The sequence below is a fragment of the Siphateles boraxobius genome, unplaced genomic scaffold, assembly GCF_051911475.1.
Source record: "Siphateles boraxobius isolate OS27281-9 unplaced genomic scaffold, OSU_SipBor_1 48, whole genome shotgun sequence".
NCBI lineage: Eukaryota > Metazoa > Chordata > Actinopteri > Cypriniformes > Leuciscidae > Siphateles > Siphateles boraxobius.
Window position 1 is genome coordinate 5,673,240 of NW_027509119.1, and position 27,556 is coordinate 5,700,795.

At 36.1% G+C, this 27,556-nt stretch overlaps 1 protein-coding gene across 42 annotated transcripts in view; it reads left to right on the forward strand.

The window, feature by feature from the left end:
• Positions 1-27,556, forward strand: part of mical2a (microtubule associated monooxygenase, calponin and LIM domain containing 2a) — an 81,313-nt gene that overhangs the window by 31,165 nt on the left and 22,592 nt on the right. For all 42 annotated transcript variants that reach the window (XM_077201697.1, XM_077201714.1, XM_077201690.1 and 39 more), the window contains 11 exons: positions 8,642-8,849; positions 10,427-10,543; positions 15,655-15,756; positions 18,106-18,261; positions 18,714-18,814; positions 20,819-21,076; positions 21,831-21,946; positions 22,057-22,183; positions 23,542-23,632; positions 25,303-25,450; positions 26,772-26,971. In XM_077201697.1, coding sequence (XP_077057812.1) covers positions 8,642-8,849; positions 10,427-10,543; positions 15,655-15,756; positions 18,106-18,261; positions 18,714-18,814; positions 20,819-21,076; positions 21,831-21,946; positions 22,057-22,183; positions 23,542-23,632; positions 25,303-25,450; positions 26,772-26,971 — 1,624 coding nt within the window. The remainder of the gene's footprint in view (positions 1-8,641; positions 8,850-10,426; positions 10,544-15,654; positions 15,757-18,105; positions 18,262-18,713; positions 18,815-20,818; positions 21,077-21,830; positions 21,947-22,056; positions 22,184-23,541; positions 23,633-25,302; positions 25,451-26,771; positions 26,972-27,556) is intronic.

Sequence of the window (27,556 nt, forward strand, 5' to 3'; positions counted from 1 at the left end):
TCCATCCATGCATCCTTGCTTTTTTCCATCCATCCATCCTTCTTTTCTTCCTTTTTTTCCATCCATCCTTCCTTTCTTCCTTTTTCCATCCATCTATCCTTTCTTCCTTTGTTCCATCCATCCATCCTTTGTTCCTTTTTTCCATCCATCTTTCCTTTCTTCCTTTTTTCCATCCATCCTTCCTTTCTTCCTTTTTCCATCCATGCATCCTTTCTTCCTTTTTCCATCCATGCATCCTTCCTTTTTTCCATCCATCAATCCTTCCTTTCTTCCTTTTTTTCCATCCATCCATCCTTCCTTTCTTCCTTTGTTTCCATCCATCCTTAATGGTACACCATGTTTAGGTATTTTAACACAACTGCATGCAAGATTCATTTTTATTGAAATGAGACTCAAATGACTTATATTCTACATCCATCCATCATTCCTTAATTCCTTACTTTCTTCCTTTTTTATATCTTTCCATCCATCCTTCCTTAATTGTACACCATCTTTAGCTATTTTTACACAACTTTGCATGCAAGATACTTTTTTATTGAAATGAGACTCAAATGACTTTACATTTTCCATCCATCCATCCTTTCTTCTTTTTTCCATCCATCCATCCATCATTCCTTTCTTCCTTTTTTCCATCCATCCATCCTTTCTTCTTTTTTCCATCCATCCATCCTTCCTTTCTTCCTTCTTCCATCCATCCATCCTTCCTTTCTTCCTTTTTTCCATCCATCCTTCCTTTCTTCCTTTTTCCATCCATGCATCCTTCCTTTTTTCCATCCATCCATCCTTCCTTTCTTCCTTTTTTCCATCCATCATTCCTTTCTTCCTTTTTCCATCCATCCATCCTTCCTTTTTCCATCCATCCATCCTTCCTTTCTTCCTTTTTTCCATCCATCCATCCTTTCTTCCTTTTTTCCATCCATCCATCCTTTCTTCTTTTTTTCCATCCATCCATCCTTCCTTTCTTCCTTTTTTCCATCCATCCTTCCTTTCTTCCTTTTTTCCATCCATCCTTCCTTTCTTCCTTTTTTCCATCCATGCATCCTTTCTTCCTTTTTCCATCCATGCATCCTTCCTTTTTTCCATCCATCCATCCTTCCTTTCTTCCTTTTTTCCATCCATCCATCCTTCCTTTCTTCCTTTGTTTCCATCCATCCTTAATGGTACACCATGTTCAGGTATTTTAACACAACTTTGCATGCAAGATTCATTTTTATTGAAATGAGACTCAAATGACTTTACATTCTACATCCATCCATCATTACTTCCTTCCTTACTTTCTTCCTTTTTTATATCTTTCCATCCATCCTTCCTTAATTGTACACCATCTTTAGCTATTTTTACACAACTTTGCATGCAAGATACTCTGTTTGAATGAGACTCGAATGACTACATTCTAAAAAATGCTGGGTTAAGAACCATTTCTAGCTTATTTGGCATTGTGGCACCGGCACATTGTTCACTTTGAGTGTAGATCCGGTGGCCTAGAAGGCTATTAAACAAAAAAGGTAAAATGTGAAACTGCAAAGTAAAAATTTGACAGGAATACATTGTAATGCAAACCTTAATTTAATTCAGGAAGTTTTCTCTCAGAACTGCACACAAAATAACCATTTACAAATGTATCCAGTTTTAACCAGTTTGGCACAGACATTGGGGTTACATTGACCCAGTGCTGGGTAGGTATGTTAGGGGTTCATCATTCGAAATTGACAGTCAAAACGACCCAGCAGCTGTTACAGTAAAACTACACAAAAATAGCCCAGTAAAATGACCCAACATGCTAAACCCAGCATTTTCTTTGAGCGTATTACTGTTTACATACCTCTTTTCATTGATCATTTGCCATTGATCAGGCAAACAGCTTATCCTGCCTCAAACTCACACCATTGGTTGAGCAAGTTGACATGCTGAATTGCTAAAACTGACAATGCAATGTTTTGAAAGTGAAAAGTGTTCTTTACTCTTCTGGAAAGCCAACATTCAAATGGCTTACTTAGGAAATTCTGTACATTAAACTGGCATCGCAAATGTGTTTTAACATCCTGATGAATAATGGACCATCTGCCCCTTCATCCTGTTGTGACTTGACTTGAGTTGGAAAAAAAGGTGTGTTTTGGGAAGAATGTCATGATATCACTGCTCACCAGCCTCCAACTGTCTGCCAGATTCACAGTCTGTCCAGGATATGAGCTCATTCTCTCTTTATCAACCAGCGGGACAGCCCGCCGCTGCCTGTTTTATTGTTTTATACTGGCTTTATTACCATTGCAGAGACTCAAAATCAGAGCCTTTATCTGAGCCTTTATCTGAAAGTTTAGACGTTCAGGCTAGACATGCAAAAACAATTTTAACACTGTAGATTCCGGGCAGTGAGTGATTTTGTATTTTCACTACGTGGTATTTTTGTTTCCAGTCAAATTTTTATTAACATATATGTAAATTAGGATCAATGATTATTATAAAACTTTTGGGAATAGTTGATTCTGATTATGAGTAATTCTAGATGTGTTAGTTTTTTTATTATTATTGCTGTATGGTATCTTATGCTCAACAATACTGCATTTTATTTGATCAAAAAATATAGCCTAATAAAAACAGTATAATATTATTAATAATAATAATAATTAAAATAATTAAATATTATTAATATAATTAATAATATTATTAAATAAATTATATATATATATATATTTAATTTTAAGAACAGTCTAATATAGCTTAATATTTTTGAGGAAAGCATAGAATTTTTTGTTTTGGATTCTTTGAAAAAGTTTAAAAGAACAGCATTTGAAATATAAAATTTTGTAACAATGTAAAAGTTATCATATTTTATCATTTTAATGCATCCTTACTGAATAAAAGTTTTAGTTTCTTTAAAAAAAATGACTAACCCCAAAATTTTGTCAAAATGTATATTATTAGTATTTATTCATTTTAGTTTGAGATGGCACAGTTACATTTTTTTAACACTTAATTCTATTAATTGTCTGAGAAAATAAATAAAATCTATAGAATTTGCTTTAAATTTGCATTCCGTTTCACAGAATGAATGGACTATGTAAATGGAGTCTCACATTGGGCAGCAGTTCAATAAAGTTGACACAAAAAGTTCATGTTTTAAATACTTCCTTATACATTTCTGGGCAGTTTTCAGGGGTGGTGTTGTGGTTTCATTACCGGATTCTGTGGTAAATTCTTGGAGCCGTTCCTCAGTCTGATTAGTGCGAGTTCCTGACCCAGACTCTGTGAGCCCACGCAAAGAGTTTTTCACATTGGGAAAGTCAAGCTCTTCTCTTTGTGTGTGTTTGAGCATGTGTGCAGTCTGCTTACAGCTGTGACTTTATGACTCATGATTGCTTGGGCAATGTAAATAAATCATACAGTGGCATTACCAGGACTTCTGTTCTGCTAGACTAGAGTTATAGTCCATTTCGCCATCCTTAAATGATTTTATTCTCATACGGGCCTGAATGCTTGAGTACAGGCTTCTCTCCTGGTGGTCTCCTTCAGTCTATCGAGCAGCTTTCTCTAAGTGGTGTGATGTCTAATTGAGCAAACTGTGATCACATTGTGTGTTAGAAGTGTTTCTGGGTTCAAGTTATTGGTCCTGCCGTGAGGTGGTCTCTGTTCCTCTGGGCCTTGTGTAAAGTGACACTTACCGTGGCTTTCACCAGGAAGTTTCATCTGGCAGGTCATGCCGTCAATTCCTATCCTGCAGACTTTTCCATGATTTAAAAGAGCCTGAACCATCCTGAAGTGGCAGCGGTGTGAAGGGATTTCGCAGCTGACATTGGCCTGGCCTTGTACAGTGATTGGCTGGATTTAAAAAAAATTGGATTTTTATTGGTCAAAGGATATTTTTTCATCACTCAGGAGATTTAATGTTCTCAGTTATAATTCATTTTAGTATTACATTTGTCTCAGATGTTTTTACTACAGTTTGCATGACAATTATTGCACTCAATTTGATTTCATTCGGGTGAAAAAAATTAGTATTCAAGAGCTGCCATCTGTTATTTTTCTTTATTATGGGCAATTATTGTAAAACTATTGTTTCTGATTTTGAGCACCCACTGATGGACAGGAAACACACCATGCTGACTCACTAGGAAACTTCACCTCTGGACTACTGCTCTGCTCAGTTTCAGGGTGTGAATGAACAGAACCAAAAGACTGATCATTGTGTTCATATCTGCTCTGACTGATGGAGTATTTCATTAGTAAATCTTCTCCCGCAGTGCTTGCGTGCCTCTGTTTTGAATGTCTGCCTTTGTTCAGTCTCTGTGGTTTTGAGTTAAGGTAAAGTCAAACAGAGACAGTGCACCTGGCCTGTCAGTCTGTGCTGGTGGTAACTGGTCCGTCCAGTATATGAAAGCATCAATATACAGTAGGACTGTGTGTGTGTGTGTTATTGTGTAAAAGAGTTGAAAGTATTGTAAAAAGGCCCGACTGGATAGGCCCAAAGAAGGTTTTCCGATCAACGCGTGAAGGTCTCTGCGCGATCCGTCTTTCCGCGTGAGAAAGTAATTTGATTAAATGAAATACATAACTCGTTATTTCATCTGACTCCATAAATGAAAAGGTTTTAATGATATCAGTGCATCAAGTGTGAGCGAATGTTTTACTATTGTTTTTAAACTCTTGAATGAAAATAATGTCAAAGTCAATTCGAATAATCAAATGTAACAATTTATTATGTCCGGTAAATGTATCATGCCAATTTCATTATCAGTTTAAATATAATCAATACAATAACATCAAATGCTCTGGAATAAAGAGAAAAGATGCAAACCAAACATTAAGAAATACAGGAAGTTGAGAGTAAAGGCCATTGCACACCGAATCCGAAATTTTTGTATGTGGCACTGAATTGTCAAAACACCATTCTAACACCATTCAAACTGCTAGCTACGGATGCAAAAAACGCACAAAATCGAACCCGATCCGATTTTTTTATGACGGATGAAAGTTTCGTAGACAGTGTGCAAGCGTGATTGACATAATGTTCAAGTATGTTCAAGTAATGTGACTTTCAGGCAAATGGTCGTCTACTCACAAAAGGTGTGACCTCCGAATGCAAATGACCATTGTTAGCACATGTTACCATGTGAAAGAGATTCTGTCTATATAATGGCATGCAGCAAAAAGATCAGGACTTTTCTGTACCTCAGATCAGCCGGTGAATGTTGAGAGCCGCCGTTAAGGCCATTGCACACTGAGTCCGAAATTCGCATCCGAAATTTTCGCAAGTAAAAAAAAATTTTACTTACCACTTACCATGGCTTTACATTTGTCTCAGATGATTGATGGCATGACCTGCCAGATGAAACTTCCTGGTGAAAGCCACGGTAAGTGTCACTTTACACAAGGCCGAATTTTTTTTTTTAACGTGCGGAAATTTCGGATGCGAATTTCGGACTCAGTGTGCAATGGCCTTAACGGCGGCTCTCAACATTCACGGGCTGATTTGAGGTGCAGAAAAGCCCTGATCTTTTTGCTGCATGCCATTATATAGACAGAATCTGGTCATTTGACAATGGTCATTTGCATTCGGAGGTCACACCTTTTGTGAGTAGACGACCATTTGCCTGAAAGTCACACTCTTCTGTGTGCAAAATATTTCTAAACTCTTAAGAACTTTATTACCTTTTGGTTTAATTCTTTGGGAATGAGACATTTTGTACCAGTCGAACTGAGACATTTAAAATGATACTAAACATTGTATAATACTCAATGATAATTATTCACATTAAAGCATATAGATTCTTGTGTGAGTTTGGGTGATCTCTGCAAGAGTGGGGGATGAGGGGAAGAAATGTTGATTAGGATGAGGGGAAGAAATGTAGATTAGGACAAGGGAGAGGAGACCTTTCTCTCGATAGTGCACGAGGGGGAGTTCAATATGTTAATTTGCACAAGGTCCTTTGTCCACTCGAGGAGTGGTCGTTCCTCAACTATTTTTTCCAGTCTTACAGTGTCAATAGAAATTGTGCGTTTAAACCAAATGGCAGGTATCAAAGGAGTGTGTCTGTATATATGTGAGTAACAGAGTTGAAATTATCAATAGGACTGTGTGTACTTTTGAGTAACAGATATTAACCTCATACCTGAGGCACTGATAAATAACAGATGGTATTTCAGACTTGCTCTTACTATAACACTTTCTGCACCACAGCTACACACTGCTGTTGATACTTCCAGCCCTGTTACTCACAAATACACACACACATTTCTGTCGATACTTAGTCTTGTCACGTAAAAAACACAGTTTCTATTGATTGATACTGATCTCTGTTACTCAAAAGTACACGCAGTCCTATTGATAATGTCCTGTTACTCACAAATATACAGACAAGCTCCTTTATTACCTCCAATTTGGTTTATTAAAAATACACAATTTCTATTGATACTTTCAACTCTGTTACACAGTCTTATTGGTACATAATGTCCTGTTATTTAAAATTATACATACTGTAGACTCATTTTGATACTCTCAACACACACACATTAATGCTTTCAATTCTGTAACTCACAGTACAGTTTCCATCTTGAGGACATACCTAAGTTTACATGTCTAAACTAAAAGACACAACTTTCAACCATTTTACTTACAAAGACACAAATACACATTTATAATACAAAGCTATATACATTGTATTAGTTAAAGCTGATTAACATTTTTGCACACTTTTAGAATAGAAATTAGTCTATGAATCAATGCAACTTTTTTTTCTGTCCCAAGGGGGATGTCAGATTAAGACTTCTTCAGAAATCTTCTTAAAACTTCTGAGACTTCTTAGAAAATGTCCCCATAAGATCAAAATGTAGTGGTATTACTATCCTTGTCGGGACATTTGGTCCCCATATCATAGGGAATACCAGGCGCACACACACACACACACACACACACACACACACACACACACACACACACACACACACACACACACACACACACACACACACACACACACACACACACACACACACACACACACACACAAAGCATAGAATGACAAAAGCTGTCTTACTTTTTATTAATGGAAGCTGAAGGCCTTTTAATGACATTTTCGGTGCTTCTAGCAAGCTGGGATCTGTAAATAGCCAACACTGACACAACACCAGGGACACACAGACATCGAGGTCTATAAAAACATGATAAGCTCCAGGATCCGGAGGGGCTGAAACCCGAGTGTATCACAATATTGATCACAGCACAGGCTGAGAGTCTTTATTGCACACACACTGTGACAGGAAGCATTCACTGCCCTCACTATTGCTTCCTTAGTTTGAGGTCAATTAACCATCCTGAAGTCGTGTTTCACTGCGTGCGTGGGGAATCAAAGGAGGAGCAAGAAATGAAAAGATCAAGAAGAAAAAGGTCACATTGTACCATCTGGTCTAAAAATGAGCTAAAGCTTTGCATGAGTGCAAGTCTAAGACGTGGCTCTCTTCTGTGACTCAAGAATAGATTTTTGTGAAGATCATCTCTCCACATAAAAAGTGATCTTTCATCACCAAACCAGAGGGAATGAAGCATTCCCACAGCAGGCATTCCCAGACACGTCCGTGAACCTGACGTCTTGACTTCTCGCATCTGTACAAGCCTGATGCATGAATCATGCCTTTGATATGACGGAACTGTAATTATGATCGAATGTTGATGAAATCACACACGCGCCTCCAGTTATTGGCACTGTTGTTTGGATAAACATTTGCATTAGTGCTTCATTTTCTTTGAGCTTGTTTGCTAAGATTTTCTCTTTCAAGGATACTTCCTGAAAGAGTGGGCAAGAGCTGTTTGCTCACTGTAGAGTAAAATAGGCTCCTTGAATTTAAGAAAAAATACTCATGGTATTAAAAAGTGCACAAAGGTCTAATAGAGGAAGAAATATCTCAGACATCTTCATTCCCTTCTTGTGTGGAATTTGAAAGGCAGTGAAAACAAAATCATCACCCCTTTGTCCCGTACTTCCTCTGTTTTAAAATGAAAATAGTGACCTTGAATGGATGGAACTCATGTCAAATATTGCTAGTTATTAACGTGTAATATTTAGAGCCCTCAGGTCGTCATGATGTGTTTATGATAACGTGGGGTCCCTTTCTCTCCCTGACTGAGAATGCAGTATAAAAAAACTCAAATATGTCCTATATCTCTGTGTTGTAACCTGCTATTTCTGTCTAAAACTACTAAGTCTAAACTACTTTTCTTTTTTTGACCCAACCCTTCTATGTATTTATGTAATTTTTCCTTTTATCTGTGCTGTTTTATACATTTAATTCTTATTCTACATTGTGCAATTTATTTTTTAATTATTATTAATGTGCAATTACTTTTTTTAAGTATTATTAATGTACTTTTATTTATATATATATAATATGCATATATATATAAAATATATATATATTTTTTTTACATTTATAATTATTATTATGACTACTTTATTTTTAATTAAAAGAATTTTCGGGGGCTGGTTGATTAAGTTGGGGTAAAAAACGAAATATATCACTGTTACAAATTTCTTTTTTTTTTCCTGACTGATGTTCATGTTCAAAAAAAGAAGGGGAAAAAAAAGAAAATAGTGACCTTGGTTAAATTCTTTCCCTGCTAATTCTCTCAATCTCTAAATGTAACTTTCAGTGCTTGATAATTGGAGGGGGCCCGTGCGGCGTGCGGACTGCCATCGAGTTGGCTCTCCTCGGAGCCAAAGTGGTGGTGATAGAGAAGAGAGATACGTTCTCCAGGAACAACGTCCTGCATCTTTGGCCCTACACCATTCATGACCTCAGGGGTTTAGGAGCCAAGAAGTTCTATGGAAAGTTCTGTGCTGGAGCGATAGACCACATCAGTGAGTTCTCATTCTCTGTGCTCATTTAAACAAATTATAAGCAACCTATCAAAACTTCCTTGTTTAAAGCAGAAGTCATTTTTAGTTCTCCTTTTCATTTTTTGACAGCCCTTCCTTTATCTACTCATGTTACTATTGTGTAAAGTTTTTTACAGAGAAATAACATCTATACTGTTAATCATAATAGGTTTATGATTTGAAGAACAACTCAGCAAGGTTATTCTAGTTAAAGGCATAGTTCTCCCCAAAAGGAAAATTCTGTCTTAAATACTCACTCTGATGTAATTCCAAGACTTTCGTTCAACACAAATGCAGATCTTTTTAATGAAATCTGAGAGATTTCTGTCCCTCCATTGACAGCTACGCAACTACTACTTTAACACCTCAAAAAGTTCATAAAGAGATCGTAAAACTAATCCATATGAATCAGGCCAAATTTTATGAAGAGACTCAATCACTTAATATGATGAACAGATTGAATTTAGTCTTTTATTAACATATAAACATTGATTAGCGAGCATAAACAGAAGCTCAAACGTGCTTCGTAACGAGAATTAACCTCATTGGCTCTTGAACCTCATTGGTTCGTTCACAACCGATGTGTGCGTTGAAGAATGTTTATTTGAATAAAAGCTTAAATTCAATCTGTTCATCGTTTGATCATTTGAAGCGATCGTGTCTCTTCAGAAAATTTCGATTAAATTTCTCAGTTCATTTGGATTACTATTTGGATTACTGGATTATTATTTGCATAGCTGTCAATCGAGGGACAGAAAGCTCTCAGATTTCATCTACAATATCTTCATTTTGTGTTTCAAAGATGAAAGAAAGTCTGATGGGTTTGGAGCGACTCGAGGATGAGTAAATGATGACAGAATTTTCATCTTTGGGTGAACTATCCCTGTAACTAAAAATATTTAATACAGTTTTGATAACTGAAATAAAGATACAATAAAATATAAATATTAGATTAAAAAAAAGCTAAAACGTAAATACAAATACATTAAACCTAAATAGTAATATTTAAAATAATGATAATAAAAATGAAAAAGCATGAACATTGTTCATAGCTGAACTTCAATAGACTTAACAGCATATTAAACATATTTCATCAAAGAACAAAAGTTTTACTCATTCTCACTGTCAGTCAAATGCAAAATATATAGTTTTCTTTTTCTGAAATACAAAAGAAAAGAAGAATGTCCAGGCTGCTCTTTCCATACAGTGAAAGTAGATTTAAAGTCTTACATTTCAGTTTGTTTCTCACGCAAAGCTATCGAATGGCTTTTCAGGATTCAGAATATAGCACATAAGTCATATGAAATACTTATATGTAGCTTTTGTCCTTTTAAGACTTTGACAGCTCCAGTTTTAATCAATTTTCACTGTATGGAACAGAGACGATGATAGAAAGTTCATTTTTGGACGAATCTCTATGTGAAAATACTCTCCTGCCACTCCGAAGATGATCTTTCTGTTCTCACATCTATTAGTTTTACTGGTCGGTGTTTTTGTAAGCGATGGCGTGTTAGCGTGACTGTGAGGCTAATGGTTGTTGCTCTGGCTGGGTTTGGCAGGCATTCGGCAGCTCCAGCTAATGCTCCTGAAGATCGCTCTGCTTCTCGGTGTGGAGTTTCACGTTAATGTGGAGTTCGTCAAGCTGGTGGAGCCTCCAGAGGACCAAGAGAATGAGGGTGAGACCGAGCGCCCCAGATCCAGACCAAACGCTCCCACGACTAGCAGTCAGGCGTTCAGAGCCAGTCGAAAGTTTGGACACACCCTACACATTGTTTACGACTGCTGCTTCACACATTCTAGAAAAGTCATCAAAACTATCAAATAACATAAATGGAAGATTGGAAATTATGCAGCCATCAAGAAATGTTTTAACAAAATTATTTAATGTTATAGCTTATTTAAAACTTTGTCACAGACCTAAATATGATGATCCTCTTGTAAGGGTCCCCCTTTGTAAAATTGTATAACTTTATTATATATGTATGTACAGGTCCTTCTCAAAAAAATAGCATATTGTGATAAAGTTCATTATTTTCCATAATGTAATGATAAAAATTAAACTTTCATATATTTTAGATTCATTGCACTCCATCTGAAATATTTCAGGTCTTTTATTGTTTTAATACTGATGATTTTGGAATATCATGAAAAGGGTCTCTAAACGAGCTATTAACCTAATCATCTGAATCAACTAATTAACTCTAAACACCTGCAAAAGATTCCTGAGGCTTTTAAAAACCTCCTCAGTGGGAAGTCTGTGGGAAGGAAAAAGTGTGGCAAAAAACGCTGCACAACGAGAAGAGGTGACCGGACCCTGAGGAAGATTGTGGAGAAGGACCGATTGCAGACCTTGGGGACCTGCGGAAGCAGTGGACTTAGTCTGGAGTAGAAACATCCAGAGCCACCGTGCACAGGCGTGTGCAGGAAATGGGCTACAGGTGCCGCATTCCCCAGGTCAAGCCACTTTTGAACCAGAAACAGCAGCAGAAGCGCCTGACCTGGGCTACAGAGAAGCAGCACTGGACTGTTGCTCGGTGGTCCAAAGTACTTTTTTCGGATGAAAGCAAATTTTGCATGTCATTCGGAAATCAAGGTGCCAGAGTCTGGAGGAAGACTGGGGAGAAGGAAATGCCAAAATGCCTGAAGTCCAGTGTCAAGTACCCACAGTCAGTGATGGTCTGGGGTGCCATGTCAGCTGCTGGTGTTGGTCCACTGTGTTTTATCAAGGGCAGGGTCAATGCAGCTAGCTATCAGGAGATTTTGGAGCACTTCATGCTTCCATCTGCTGAAAAGCTTTATGGAGATGAAGATTTCATTTTTCAGCACGACCTGGCACCTGCTCACAGTGCCAAAACCACTGGTAAATGGTTTACTGACCATGGTATTACTGTGCTCAATTGGCCTGCCAACTCTCCTGACCTGAACCCCATAGAGAATCTGTGGGATATTGTGAAGAGAAAGTTGAGATACGCAAGACCCAACACTCTGGATGAGCTTAAGGCCGCTATCGAAGCATCCTGGGCCTCCATAACACCTCAGCAGTGCCACAGGCTGATTGCCTCCATGCCACGCCGCATTGAAGCAGTCATTTCTGCAAAAGGATTCCCGACCAAGTATTGAGTGCATAACAGAACATAATTTTTTTAAGTTTTTTTTTGTTTTTTTTGTATTATAAACACTTATTTTATTGGTCGGATGAAATATGCTAATTTTTTGAGATAGGAATTTTGGGTTTTCATGAGCTGTATGCCAAAATCATCAGTATTAAAACAATAAAAGACCTGAAATATTTCAGTTGGTGTGCAATGAATCTAAAATATATGAAAGTTTAATTTTTATCATTACATTATGGAAAATAATGAACTTTATCACAATATGCTAATTTTTTGAGAAGGACCTGTATATATATATATATATATATATATATATATATATATATATATATATATATATATACAGTATATCAATATTTTTTACGTGTTCAACTCAAAAATTCACAAAATTAACACATTCATTTCACTTATACGAATTAAATGAACAAATTAAATTTAAATTAAATTAAAATAGTAATTTTCGGAAAGGAAATTCTACGGAGCCCCTAAAGGGACATAGGGATAGAAAAAAATCTGAGATGGAAGAAGGAAAAAATATATTTCAATGCTTTTATATAGTTGGGTAATTTATATTGTATATAGCTTACGGGCATCAGAGAGCCACTATCCCTGATTAATATAAATCACTATCCCTAAAATTAATATAATTTATTAGTTAGAGCGAGACTGATGGCTACATTCGTATAAGTGTACAGATGAAGCCAATGAACTTGTCAATCTGTCTTAATGGATGACGCAGAGGAAATTCTGACAAATAAGAGGACAGTTTTTCCTCACATGTGACTTGCATAAACACATTTTGGTACGCTTTGAAATGTTGCCTTGTGAAATCGAACGGAACCAAGAAGAAAATGCAACATTGTAACGAATGAAGTCCCTGTTTCGGAACAAAGCAAACGATCTACAGGTCTGAAAATGCTCTAAAATTAAACATTTGATTTACAATAGTCAAGCATGTCCAAACTTTTCACTGGCGTTATAAATGCACTGACTGTTCAGTCTCTGTCTGCTTTCTTATTTGTTGAATAAACAAAAAAACCCTGTTTCTACCCTGAATATACCATTACTTTGATTGAATCACTTTCATATCCCACAGTTTAATCAGACATCAAATGAGCCTTAGTATTCCTGCTCTTTTGATTTTGTTGCCTCTGCATTACAGCATTTTCTTCAGGTCTGTTTTAGGTTTTCAGGGCCAATCTGTCAATACCAGGAAGATGAACGAATGTAGTTCACTATAATAACTGCTTCCATGACAACCAAACAACACCTGCAGAGCTGTTAATGCTATTTTAATGCCCATGGAAAAGTGTTCAAATCCACATCACTCTCCCCTCCCGCATCCAAGCAGTCATTTTATGACGCCACAGCTTGCATATCGTCCACTCATAACACACTCTCATTTAACAACACAGAGATCAGAGAAATGAAGAAACGATTAGTTGATCATGGTAATTAGAAACAGATCTCATAGGTCCAGGTCTTTTGTGAGGTAGCGTGTTTCCATATGTGGGCACTTCGGTCATCTACGGAAAAACAACAAGCTTGTGATTGGACCTCTAAACTTCTAGATCATTAGCAATCCATCTCTCTCTCTTCAACAGTAATGACAGCACGCTGATAAAAACAAAAGAGCTTTCTAAATTAAGAATGAGTGCTTGCTGTGACCCTGTACTGTGGCCTTGAAGTGATACTCATGATCCTGGATATAGTTCAGTTGGATCTTGTAGTCGTTAGACAGTCCTGGTTTATTTGCCCTTAAGTTGTACTCCGAACATGTGACATTGATGGTTGGCTTTTATTAATAATAGCTGAATGGCTGGCTGTGACTATATGTTTTTGGAATGCATAGTGTTCTAGGCAAGATTGCATAATGCTTACATGAATAACATTACCTAGTCTTGTTGAAATATGTAGCTGTTAGAAAAAAATCTGTTTCCATTTAGCAGATTATTTTTATTTAAAACAACCTACGGTTCACTTACAGCGAGAAACGGTCCCTCAGAAGTGGACTTGGATAAAGTGTTTTGAAATATTTTCATATTTGTATTTATTGTACTGTTGCTCCACCCAGCTCCTGTCCTCCCCTGAGGAAAAAATATTGCTCTGATGTTTCTCTTTCACAGCTTGGGAGACTTCCCAGTTCCCAGTTTTGTATCAACTCTTAGATGCTTCTTCTAAAGTTCTTTAGTTGAAATAAAAATAGAAACAAACAAATCAATTGTTGGCATGCTGTAAGAGTATAGAGCTGTACAATGAATGTGGATAGCGGCTCAGATAATGAGAAATGTTTGAGTTCATGTTTAAGATTCAGACTTTTGCAGACACTGACATCTTTCCAAACCCGATTACAGTTTGAGACATTGTTGAGATGTCTTCTGAAACTCGTGGAGATTATATATTAGGTTCGTTTTCTCAGTGGAAACATCTGAAAAGCATGACACGTTGCTCTTCTTTTGACCTCATTGCACTTTCACACAATGCACTTTTTTTTGCACGAATACAATCAGAGTTATATTAATAAACCCCCTGACGCTTCCGAGCTTTTTAATGGCAGTGGATTGCAACCATAAGATTGAAGCTAAAAAAAAGTGCATCTATCCATGATAAAAGTGCTCCACACTGCTCCGGGGGTTTAAAAAAGGCCTTCTGAAGCGATGAGTTTGTGTAAGAAAAATTTTCATAATTAACACGCAACAAAGTTAAATTCTAGCTTCCGGCAAAACGGCCATACGCAGTCTCTACTTGCACAACTCATGACGCCAGAAGTAGCGCAGTGCGTCGTGAGCGTAAAATATCAGCAGTGCGTCACATTACTCGCATACATTGCGCTTATACTATAGTGGAATCCGTATGTTCGCTTGAATGGAAGCTAGTTATTTTAGTTTATAAAGTTTTAAATATGAATTTTTTTTTTATTCGTCTAAAAGAAGAAAGTCATATACACCTACGATGGCTTGAGGTGAGTAAATCATGGGCTAATAGGGGTGTAACGATACCCTCATGTCACGATTCTATACATATCACGATACTGAACTCATGATACGATATTATTGCGATAATCCAAGACATAAAAGGTTAACAAACAATTTACAGTTGATTAAAATGCTAAATTTGGTGTTACATTGTGTGTGTAAATGAATAGACTTGGACTTGGTGCTGGAAACCCAACGCACAGGACAATAGAGGCACCAGAATAAACATATTCATGATTCTGAAGCTGAAAATACGGAGTTATTTTAGATGAATATGATTGATCTCTGTCACTGACTAGATATATTTAAAATAATGTTGGACATTTTTTTTACTGGTAACATCAGACATCTGGCATTATCAGGACCCACAAATATTCCCCCATTGCATTATTATACATTATATTCAACATTATATATAGTAGTTTAATGTAGTTCTGACACTAAAACTCTGAAAACTTGAATTTTTTTCTCAGACAGTAATTTTTATTTTGAGTGAATTATACACAATACATAAGGTCACTATCCACGATACATATTGTTGCATTTTTGTATTACGATATATTGTGACACGATATGTTGTTACTTTTAACAATATATTGTTAATTTTCATTTTAAAGTGAACTACTCCTTTAAGGACGCCTTTATTTGTGATTTGTAATTTGTATTTCTCAGGCTGAATGAATGCGTATGTTTCTGCAGGGCCGGGCTGGAGGGCAGAGATCCGGCCTGCGGATCATCCCGTGGCCGACATCGACTTTGATGTGGTGGTGGGAGCCGATGGGAGACGAAACTCTTTAGAAGGTATGAACTCGGACGACTGGGGATGATGGAATTGCTGCTCAGTTGCCTTTAAAAAACAGTTCAGATTTGAAATACTGAATTACATATATTATGTCCACTAAAATAAACACATGCAGCCCTCTCTGTTTGCATAGTAACTAAGAGGCTATAATAATCTTTGCTCTATGATTACAAACTGTTCTAGCAGTAACTAAAGCTGCACCTACCTAAAATATGAGAACATGTACATAAAAATAGCATGTCAAATGGTCTAATAGCACACTCAACAAGTCACGCAATTTGAGGTATCCTTCACATATGCAGCACAAACGGTGCGGGATGGATTACATACCGAAGTTTAACTTTTTCTAAATACAAGGAAAACTGGTGCTAGCCTTTGCCTTAAACAGCATTACTAAAACTTCTTCAGATTTAACCCAAAACCTCTCGTTTTTACGCTTCTCCTATCTCAGCCACTCTTAAAATTTGGCCTGTGCTCTTGGCTGAAGTCCCAAGAGTGGATTGTTTCATCCAAGAAGGTTATTAAGCAATAAAATCGAGTTGTGCTGTGAAAAGCGATACTGCATGATGTCACCTGCCGCCCACCGGTTACAAATGAGTTTAGCGAATCAGCATGTGCTCTTGAGGAGCTCTCAGGGTTTTTGAACACTTTTCAGTTGATGATGTGTGTCCGTTGGACTCTGTTTTCCAAGTCCGTCATCTTTGCGCTTATCCCTAATCAGATGCTTTTTCCAAAAAAGGGCATTTGTGGGGCCCTCCAAACTATGAGATGTTAGCTCATTGCCCAATTATGAGTAACCTTAGGGAAAAAGAACCCAAGCTTGTTTTGGGCATCTAGGGAATGTTAAATTTATCCCAATCTGAGGCAGAGCAGCGGTCGGACGAAAACAGCTACATTTGGAAAGAGTAACGCAGATGATGAAGAGGAGAGTTGATGTCTTAGCAAGTTAACAACATGGCAGTAATGGAACAGTTCTGGCTCTTAATCAAATGTGTGTCTGTTGGTAGAGGAGCTTTGTAGACTTTCATACATCATTTTCATCAAGACATGATCTTATAGGATTGACGAATCGCACAGTATGTAGCAGGCATAACACTTCCTAACAAGGAACGTTTATTGAAGGCTATCTTTTCCGAGTGATGAGTAACAAAACAGTTTGTTGATCTTGTGGGATTGTCCTCATGAGCAGTTTTTGCCCTCTATTTTGTTTCTGCGCGCCAACAGTGTCTTAAATCACACCACTGATACAAAAATGCCAACGTGCTTTAAAAGCCACAGATGAATATTATAGGGATTTGTAGACGGAAAGATTTACTTCCCAGACTCTGCCATATAGCAGTGTAATGATTAAAAGGATAGTTCACCCAAAAATTAAAATTGTAAAGAAAACATTGTATTCGTGTGGGCAGGGCTAGGGCCACTGTGAAATCTCATTGGTCCAAAATTCTTCTGTTCATAACCTGTTCATTAAACATCAAATATCTTCAAGTCAAATCCAGTGTTATTTTAGTGTCAGTGATATACTGTTATATTTTTGGTTAATATGTTGAATTAGATTTCAGTTTCATATTTTCTGTTTTAATTTGAGTTAAAATTTTGAGTAATTTCATTGTTGATTTGTCATTTTTATTAACTAATAGTTTTTTGTTTATTTAGCTTTAGTTATTTTTAGTACTTCAACTTAAGCTAAAAAAAAAGAAATGTCGAACTAGCTGAAATAAATTAATATTTTTTTGTATTTTATTTCATTTAATGTTTAAGTTAATGAAAATAATGTTTTTTTACAGTATGGTTTTAGTTTTTGGTTTAGTAAATGATAATAACCCTGGTTAAGGCAAATAACATTTATTTCTATACAGTAGAACTTTCAAAGCAGCTTTACATAAGTAAACAGGAAAATAACAGGGATAATGTTCAATCAATTATAAATTAAATTGGATTTCAGCAATAAAGCAGGTCTACAGAAGACAATAGTGGAATTTATCAGCTCAAGACCGTTTTCACTGTTGATTCGATTCCGTTCAGTTAGTGTCAGTGCAGTAAAATCAATAATATTACAGAATATAAATTGTCTTTTAAACCCGCTTGTGCTGTAAATCCTAAACTATCTAGGCAGTATTTGGTATGGACAGGCAAACTGTTTGTCCCTGGAAACCTGTCTCATTGTAGTTGGTTAGATTGAGTGTCTTTGAGCCTAAAATAATAGGCTTGTGATACTGGCAGAGTGGCATATTTTCGCTTCATTAGTCGACATCTGTCAAACAGGAACATTATTGCTTTAGAAATTTTTAAACATTATAGGAGGGACATAATGTAGACATCACTTTTGTCCTTCCTCTCATTCTCAGGGTTCAGGAGGAAGGAATTTCGTGGCAAACTGGCCATCGCCATAACGGCAAACTTCGTCAACAGAAACACCACAGCTGAGGCAAAGGTTGAGGAGATAAGTGGAGTTGCCTTCATCTTCAACCAGAAATTCTTTCAAGATCTCAAACAGGAAACCGGTGAGCCAAATATGACACATTTTCCACTAAAAATACACCATTTTTCTCTGAACTAGGCATCCAACTCCATGGATAATAAAGAAATATCTCCCAACCATCTCAGCTATGAACTCTCACCTCATCCTGGTATTTCACGGAATGTTTTCCGTTAGCGCGTCAGTGTTATCTATTGTGAGGAGCGCCCATATATCAGTTATCATCCTCTTACTCTGATTTGTCACGTAAATGTTTATCCCTCAAGAGATTATGGGCTTCCCTTCCAAAAACATACGTATGCTTTGTGTACCTGTCGTGACTCGCACCTCTTTGAAACTGAATTCCTTTAAAATCCTGTCTTAAACGCACACTGACCTCAAAATACTCAGTTTGTCATATTACAGGCAAGAAAATGTTACAGGTGAAAATCCCTGTATCTATGACACAGATTCATGTAAGACTTTTCTCTTTCACAGGGATTGATCTAGAGAACATCGTTTACTACAAAGACAACACACACTACTTTGTCATGACAGCTAAGAAGCAGAGCCTGCTGGACAAGGGTGTCATCGTTCATGTGAGTTTGGCAAGTGTTGAGTGAACTCTTCAAAAACACATCAATAGCTACAGTATGTTTCCATCCACCTATTTTTATGTGAATATTTGGGATATCGCATAAAAAACGCTGGATAGAAACACGAAGATGCGCATAAATGTGCATAAAAAACGTGTGCACTCAATTGAGGCGGATCATATTTATCCGATACGAAGATGGAAACCCATTTACTGAATAAATTCCTTTAATGTGCAACAAAAAAGTTTGCCTCAATATAGGATGTGATTGGATAACTGGACTAACCGGCGGACCAGTTGCATTGCACAACATCTCAAATATTGCTTTGATCTTTCTGAAAGGCCTGAGCCAATGTCTGTCATCAAAATTGTTGGGTATAATGACCACACAGAATTGTGCCAGCGAACGGAAGATAATATGACAGCGTTTATTGCGTCTTATCGGTTGCTCGCTCTGAAGTGCAAGTGGTTTATGATGTATGAAAAGAGAGCCACAGTTTATTCCCCAATTGTAGCAACTTCCATTTTTATTACAAATATTTTGCGCCAGTTTCCCTCGAAGTGACGATTTTCTTCTCTTGAACACATGGGATGTAAACAATTTTTTATTTGCAAATGTTTTATTCGATATTCCAATTTTGCGCATAAGTTAAATTTGCAACTTTGAATGGAAACATAGCTAATGAGTCCAGAGACTTATAAACAACTTTAAGTAACATATTTATCTGAGAAAGAAACAGTCACAAGCACTCTGTGTCAGTCTCAGTTCTTATGCCTCATCATTGACGTACATTAGTGTTGGCACAGTCCGTGCTGATCTGATTTATTAATACAGTGAGTCAACAGTGCTAGAACTGAGTGTGTCTCTGGTACTGAGATCTGTACTCGACCTGAATCTACCCCAATCATTTCTTACCCCAACCCAACGTGCATGGATTCATTTTTAAAATAGAAAAACTCGAGACAGACTCGCATTTTTTTCAAACTAGGGATGACAAACAAGAAACACCACGGCAGGTATAGATTTAAATGTATACCCATCTTCCTGTAATTTATCTTCTTCGTAATGTTTACGTTAGCAACGTTGTTAAAACATGTTGCCAGATAATGTAGCCTATACTCTGTCAAAAATGTGGGAGAATATTTTTTTATACATTTTTTTACTAATTATTTTGTTTGAGGAAAACCATGAAAATATATGTTGTGGTTCAATGTTTGTTAATTTGATTTGATTTAGTTGGTTAGTTTGGCATCAACTGCATTTAGATGGTTTTCTGTAATTGATATCTTGCAACACAGTACATCATCATTTTTGATGGATATATATATATATATATATATATATATATATATATATATATATATATATATATATATATATATATATATATAATACATCAACACATGTATACTTTTTAGGGGTTTTGTACCTCGATTTTACAATTAAGTTTAACAAATTTAATTGGTCATTTTACAACCTGAACCTTTATCTAATATTGTAAGACTCACTGACTTTGACAATAAATGTAAATGCATGTTGGTCACACTGCAAGACTCAAATTTTTTAAACATTTTAACAAAACTGCTTCAATGCTTAATTTTTCTTGAAAAAAAGACATTAGAAGAAAATTATGACACACAAATGTAATCCTTTTATCGAGGCTTAAATCTTGCATACGTTTTAATTTAATTTGAAAAATAGATCCATGGAAAAAATGACTATCATGTTACATGTGTGCTTCAGGAGTAAACTGTAAATTATTTCAGGGCTGGCTCTATTGTTTTACTGTATATTGTTGTAGAAAATAATAACTTTTCAGGATTTAATTCTTCATATTTCATAATGTTTTTTTTTTCTCAGAATACTGTATTTCATTATCGCTCATGTCAGAAGTAAAATGCACCATGAATGTCGTTTCATGTTGACTATAGCAGTTAAAGAATGAGCTATCACAGCTCGCTAACACATTGTGTTTGGTGTAGTAACCTCATTTTTTGTATTGGCCAGGATTATATCGACACTGAGGCACTGCTGAACAGTGAGAATGTGAATCAAGAGGCTTTGCTGGCGTATGCTCGAGAGGCAGCCGACTACGCCACGCACTACCAGCTGCCCACGCTGGACTACGCCATCAACCACTGCGGGCAGCCTGATGTGGCCATGTTCGACTTCACCAGCATGTACGCCTCAGAAAACGCTGCTCTGATCAGGGAGAGGTTTGGTCATAGTGTACTGGTGGCACTAGTGGGAGACAGCCTTCTAGAGGTGAGGAGCAGAGGTGTCAAAAGTATTCACATTCATTACTCAGGTAGAAGTATAGATACTAGGGTTTAAAAAGACTTCTGTAGAAGTTGAAGTATCAACTCAAGCTTTTTACTCAAGTAGAAGTGTAAAAGTACTGGTTTCAAAACCAGGGAAAAACAGTACAAAGGAAAAAATGCCATTAAGAACAAAAGCTTCAGGGAAATTAAAAAAAAATCGTAAGGCCATAATGACTATAGTGTTATATTAAAATGTTAATGTTGAAAAATTTGGGATCCACTAGGCTACCTGTTTCAGCCGCATATATGCCCATTGATGGATCCCGTACAAACCAATAGGGTGTCTGAGTGTTATATGTTTATACTTCTCATCCAACCACAATCAAATTCACTCTATCCGGATGGGGCGATTTATCCGGATAGTTTTTTAGTTTTTTTTTAACGATGATAAGCCGTAATGAAAACAAGCCGAAATGAAATAGGAGTAACTTGGCTATTTCTAAAATGTAAGGAGTAAAAAGTACAGATAATTGCGTGAAAATGTAAGAAGTAGAAGTAAAAAGTCGGCTGAAAAATAATTACTCCATTAAAGTATAGATACCCAAAGTTTCTACTTAAGTAAGGTAACAAAGTATTTGTAGTGAGGAGATTTCACTACTGTGCAGTTATGAATAAATAATCATCATCATTCTTGTGCTTGATATGTATGATTATTATTTTAGATTCTGATGCATTTGTGGTTGTCTGTGTAACTGTAGCCCTTCTGGCCTATGGGGACAGGCTGTGCCCGCGGGTTCCTGGCAGCCTTTGACACGGCTTGGATGGTAAAAAGTTGGGCGCAGGGTAGACATCCACTCGAGGTGCTGGCAGAGAGGTCAGTGAAGGTTAAAATTCACAATAAATGCACATAGTGAAAGCCTTAATAGGCATTTATAATACCATTAATAGCTTGTTTATGTAGTTGCTTCGTTGTTGTTTTTCTAGGGAGAGTCTGTACCGATTGCTACCTCAGACAAAACCTGAAAACATTGGCAAAAACTTTGATTTGTACACCATAGATCCAGGAACACGCTATCCGAACCTTAATTCAAACTGTGTGAGGCCACACCAGGTGAGATAGCATTTCTATTTGTGCACAATAAACTATCATTAAAAAAATCACTGCAATTCACAAGCTCAAGTGACTTTTATAAAATACCTATGACAGTCACCATAAATAAACTAATAATTTTTAATCAATTAAATACAGCTTTGGTGAGCATAAGAAACTTCTTTAAAAAAAAAAAAAACATTTAAAATCTTAATTACGAATTTTTAACAGGTATTATTGCACCTATACCTATACCTCTTTTTTTTAAAGAAGTTTCTTATGCTCACCAAAGCTGTATTTAATTGATTGAAAATACAGTAAAAACGGTAGTATTGTGAAATATTAATTACAATTTAAAAGAACTTTTTTCTCTTTTAATATACTTTAAAAATGTAATTTATTCCTGTGATGTAAAGCTGAATTTTCAGCATCATTACTCTAGTCTTCAGTCACATGATCCGTCAGAAATCTTTGATATGCTGATTTGCTGCATTTCTGATTATTATCAATGTTGAAAACTGTTTTTGCTGCATAATGATTAAATATAAATAATATTTTTTGTACAAACCGGGGTAAAAAAGAAGAAAATAAATACTTTTATTCAGCAAGGATGCATTAAGTTGATCAAAAGTGACATTAAATACTTATGTGTTACAAAATATTTCTATTTCAAATAATTGCTTTTTTTCTGTTCATCAAGGAATCCTGAAAAAGCTATTTTCAAGGTTTCCACAAATATATTAAGCTGCATTTATAATAAGAAGAGTCAATATTAATAATTGATAATAACTGAGCAAAATCATTATATTAGAATGATTTCTGAAGGATCGTGTGACACTGAAACTGGAGTAATGATGCTGAAAATTCAGCTTTGACAACAGGAATACATTTTTTATATAAATATATCAAAATAGAAAACAATTATTTTACATTGTATTAGTATTTATGAATGTTTTACCATAGCCTATTTTTGATTCAATAAATGCAGACATCTTTCAAAAACATTTTATTATTATTATTCCAAACTTTTAATCAGTAGCGTATATAAACACAACAGATAAATAATATAGTAAAATAGCCCATAATAGTTGCCAAGATTATAGTACAGTAAAAGACAAAGTTGCTTTGCAACCACAAAATGCTTAAATACTACTGAATGGTATATATATTACACACATTTAAACTATTATTATTAATAAATTAAAGCATTTGTTGTCTTTGCCAGTTTTTATGCCGTCACTGTTTTATGAAAGCAATAACCTCCTTGAAGCTGTGTTATAGTGATTTTACCATGTGCCATTTTTTGTTTAACAAGGCTCATCTAATGAGTATCATTTACTCTCATTGAAATGATCTCTGTTTATTTTTCTCCTATGCAGGTCCGCAACAACTATATCTGTGGAGAGATGAAGTCATGCTCTCTGGGACGGGCCGCCACGATACGCCGTCCTGTCAACTTGGCCCGGCGAGGTCAGAAGAACCTTCTAATCATTCTAACACATATCTATAATTATCCTCTGCTCTTTTACTTTTGAGTGGAGCGGCCAGTTCCTCAAGAGTTTCCGACTGTATATGAGGGGCTGAGACTTGCATATAATAATCACAGACACTGAGAAAAGGCGAGCAGCTCAGACGTGTTTAAAGCATTCCTGCGTCCAGCAGATACAGTAACAGCCAGCTCCTGTTTTAGGAACGTTCACAAAACAGCAGAGCGACTGCACTCCTCCCAACATGTGGCAGGTTCAGGGGAAGCAGAATTTATTTCTGCTGAGGGAATTCGATCCAGACTGAGATTTGTTATTACCAGCAGAGCCCATGTGAGAAGAGTGCTACCCTAAACAAATGTGCTGTAAGGAACGCCATGCTGCCAAAGGAATAGCTCACCCAAAAAAATGGAAATTCATTATTTACTCAGCCTCATGTTGTTTCAAACTTGTAGTAATTAGTTCTGTGAAACTTAAAACTAGACATTTTGAAGAATGTTTATGCTGTTTCTTTCATTCAATCATTCATCACTTTTATCAATTTAATGCATTATTACTACTTCATTCGTAATTCGCCGGGTCAGAGTTCACCCTTCAACTCTACTCTACTGGAAGCCAGTCATTTTAGTTTATAAAGTTTTAATATGCATATTTTTCTTGCAAAAACCCATCAGAAGGCATTTATTAATCCACTTTATGGCCGTATGGATTACTTTTATGATAGAGGGATGCACTTTTTTGGTTTTCAAAATCTCAGGCTCTACTTGCTCCCATTATAAAGCTTGGAAGAGCCAGGATTTTTTTTAAATAAATATATAACTCAGATTGTGTTTGGCTGGAAGAAGAAACTCATATAAAACCTAGGATGGCTTGAGGGTGAGTAAATTTATAGGATAATTCAATTTTTTGGGTGAACTATACCTTTAAACACCATAACTGTTTTCAACATTGATAATAATCAGAAATGTTTCTTGAGCAGCAAATCAGCATATCATAATGATTTCTGAAGGGTCATGTGACACTGAAGACTGGAGTAATGATGCTGAAAATAGAGATTAGCCATCACAGGAATAAATTACAGTTTAAATATATATTAAAACATAAAACTGTTATTTTAAATTGTAATAATATTTCACATTATTACTGTTTTTATTTATTTTTGATCAAATAAATGCAGCCTTAATTGGTGAGCAAAAACGACTTCTTTCAAAAACATTGCAAAAATCTTAATTATTCCAAACATTTAAGTGTTACTGTACATCAGTTAAAAACTTCCTCTTTCCTTGGCTAATTTTGCCTCTTTAGAGGAAATGGAACAAGAGGCAAACACAGCAATACTACATTTCTTTAGTCTTTATTCATACTGCTGTTTCCTCAAATGATTCACAATAAATCCTTCAGCTCTTGTTGTTCAACTCTGCTTGTTGCCACATGGCTTTAGTGCTCCTAAAAACAGTTGTTAGCTGTCAGGGTGACACGCTACTGTGAAACATTAATGAATAGTGTGTTGCGTAAGAGGATGACTATTCTGCTCAGAGATTTTCAGATACCTGACAGAGAGAAGACGTCACCTCGACTTACAGTTCTTGCATATTTGTTTGGGTTGATCAGTTTCAAGATAACATTTCCCTCTGCTTGTGTTTGTGTGTTTAACAGAGTCTGAGATCAGGCCGAGTCGGTTACTGACGTGGTGTCAGAAGCAGACGCAGGGCTACAGGGGTGTGAATGTGACTGACCTCACTTCCTGTTGGAGCAGTGGCCTGGCTCTCTGTGCTCTCATTCATCGCTTCAGTCCGCAGATCATGTGAGATTCTTTACATCGTCTCTCATCCACATTGTCTTTATCTTTTACAATGTTTACAATCAAAAGTTAGAAAGATCGGTAGAATCACCGGTTACACTTTATTTTAAGGTGTCCTTGTTATAGTTATAGTTAAGGTGTCCTTGTTATAGAAGTCCAGAAGTAGGTGTAAAAATGTGGTATTACCACAGTGCATGTCCAAATAAATAGTGTATTCGTATTACTGTGGAAAAAATTGTATTACTAGGGTACATGTGCAAAAAAAACATTACAATATAATTCTTCAGAACTGTAGTATTATGTCTTATTAGTATTGTATTAGGTACAATAATTATACATTTAAGTACTGGGTAATAATAACTAACTTGTACTTACTATAGGGTTAGGGTTTGGTTTAGGGTTAGGTGCATGTAATTATGCATAATGTATAGTTATTACTATAGTAACTACATGTAACATGGTAAACAAGGGCACTGTAAAATAAAGTGTAACCAAAAACGACATTAAAATGGTACCAAGTCTAAGAAAACCCATAGTATTACCATGGTACAATATACAAAAATCATGGCATTGGTATTACAATGGTAAACATGTGCAAAAAACATAATATTACCATGGTACAGTACCATTTCTTAACTACCATGATAGTACATTTTGGTACTATATTCAAAAACAAAGCATAGCACATGTCTGAAAACAATGGTATTACCATACCAAGAAAAAAACAAAAACGTAACTAAAAAATGAAACTCATAATACATGTTAATATTGCCCATTATAAAGAATGAATATGGCAGTCCCGAGTAAAACAGTAGATTACATGACACTTTGATAATGTTCATCTGATGAGTAAAACATAAGCAATGGAATTACGTCGTAAGCACATTTCATAAATATTTGATCTGCTTCCTGACATGCCCACAAATCCTGTTCTGTGTTGGCAACAGATCCAGTCAACTCTCGTGTGTTTATTAGCGTTTTCCTTCGCACAGTTAGCTACTGTGTAATACTAAACATAAGCCGGACATGTGAAATGCTCTTTGACCTCTTGAGAAACCACTTTCCCGTCTTACAGCTTCTTACTTATTCATCAAAACTGTGACTTAAACTTGAGTGTTCTTGGCTGAGAAAGAGTTTGAACCATGTGCAACATTTCACACACTTTATCAGGAGCCATTTTTCAAGTCTGTCATCTGAGATTGTCAAAAGTAACTGAAGGAAACCAGAGAACTTTCATAACTTCTTTCATAGCACAAATGTCAAGAGGTCAGCTTGTTTAATTCAGGTCCCATGCTCGCTGTTGTTATTGTATTGTTTCCTGTAGCGATTACGACTCTCTGAATGAGCAAGACTGTGCCAAAAACCTTCAGCTGGCATTTGATGTGTCCGAGAAGCAGTTTGGCATCAAGCCGTTCATCACAGGGAAAGAGATGGCGTCGGGACAGGAGCCGGACAAGACCAGCATGAGCACATACCTCTCCAAGTTCTATGAGCTTTTCCGGGGAACGCCTCTACCTCCTTCAGGTAGATCGTGAACTCTTTCATTACAGTTCATTAAGGATCACTGACTTTGTTCGGGATAGCATACTTGCATACTACCATATGGAAGAGGATTAGGGCCAAGCAATACTAAAAAAATACAACCATCTCGAGATTAAAGTCATTATAATGCGAAATTAAACTCGTTAAATTTCGAGAAAGAAAAAACTCGAAATACAATCTTGAGAATAAACTCGTTAAATATCGAGAATAAAGTAGTTGTGTTTCGAAAAAAAAGTTGTTAAATTTCGAGAAAGAAAAAACTCGAAATACAATCTTGAGAATAAACTCGTTAAATATCGAGAATAAAGTAGTTGTGTTTCGAGAAAAACTTGTTAAATTTCGAGAAAAAAGTCGAAATACAATCTTGAGAATAAAGTCGTGTTTCAAAAAAAAAGTTGTTAAATTTAGAGAGAAAAAAATCGAAATAAAATCTTGAGAATTAACTTGTTAAATATCGAGAATAAAGTAGTTGTGTTTCGAAGAAAAAACTTGTTCAATTTCGAGAAAAAAGTCGAAATACAATCTTGAGAATAAACTCATTACATTTTGAGAATAAAGTCGTGTTTC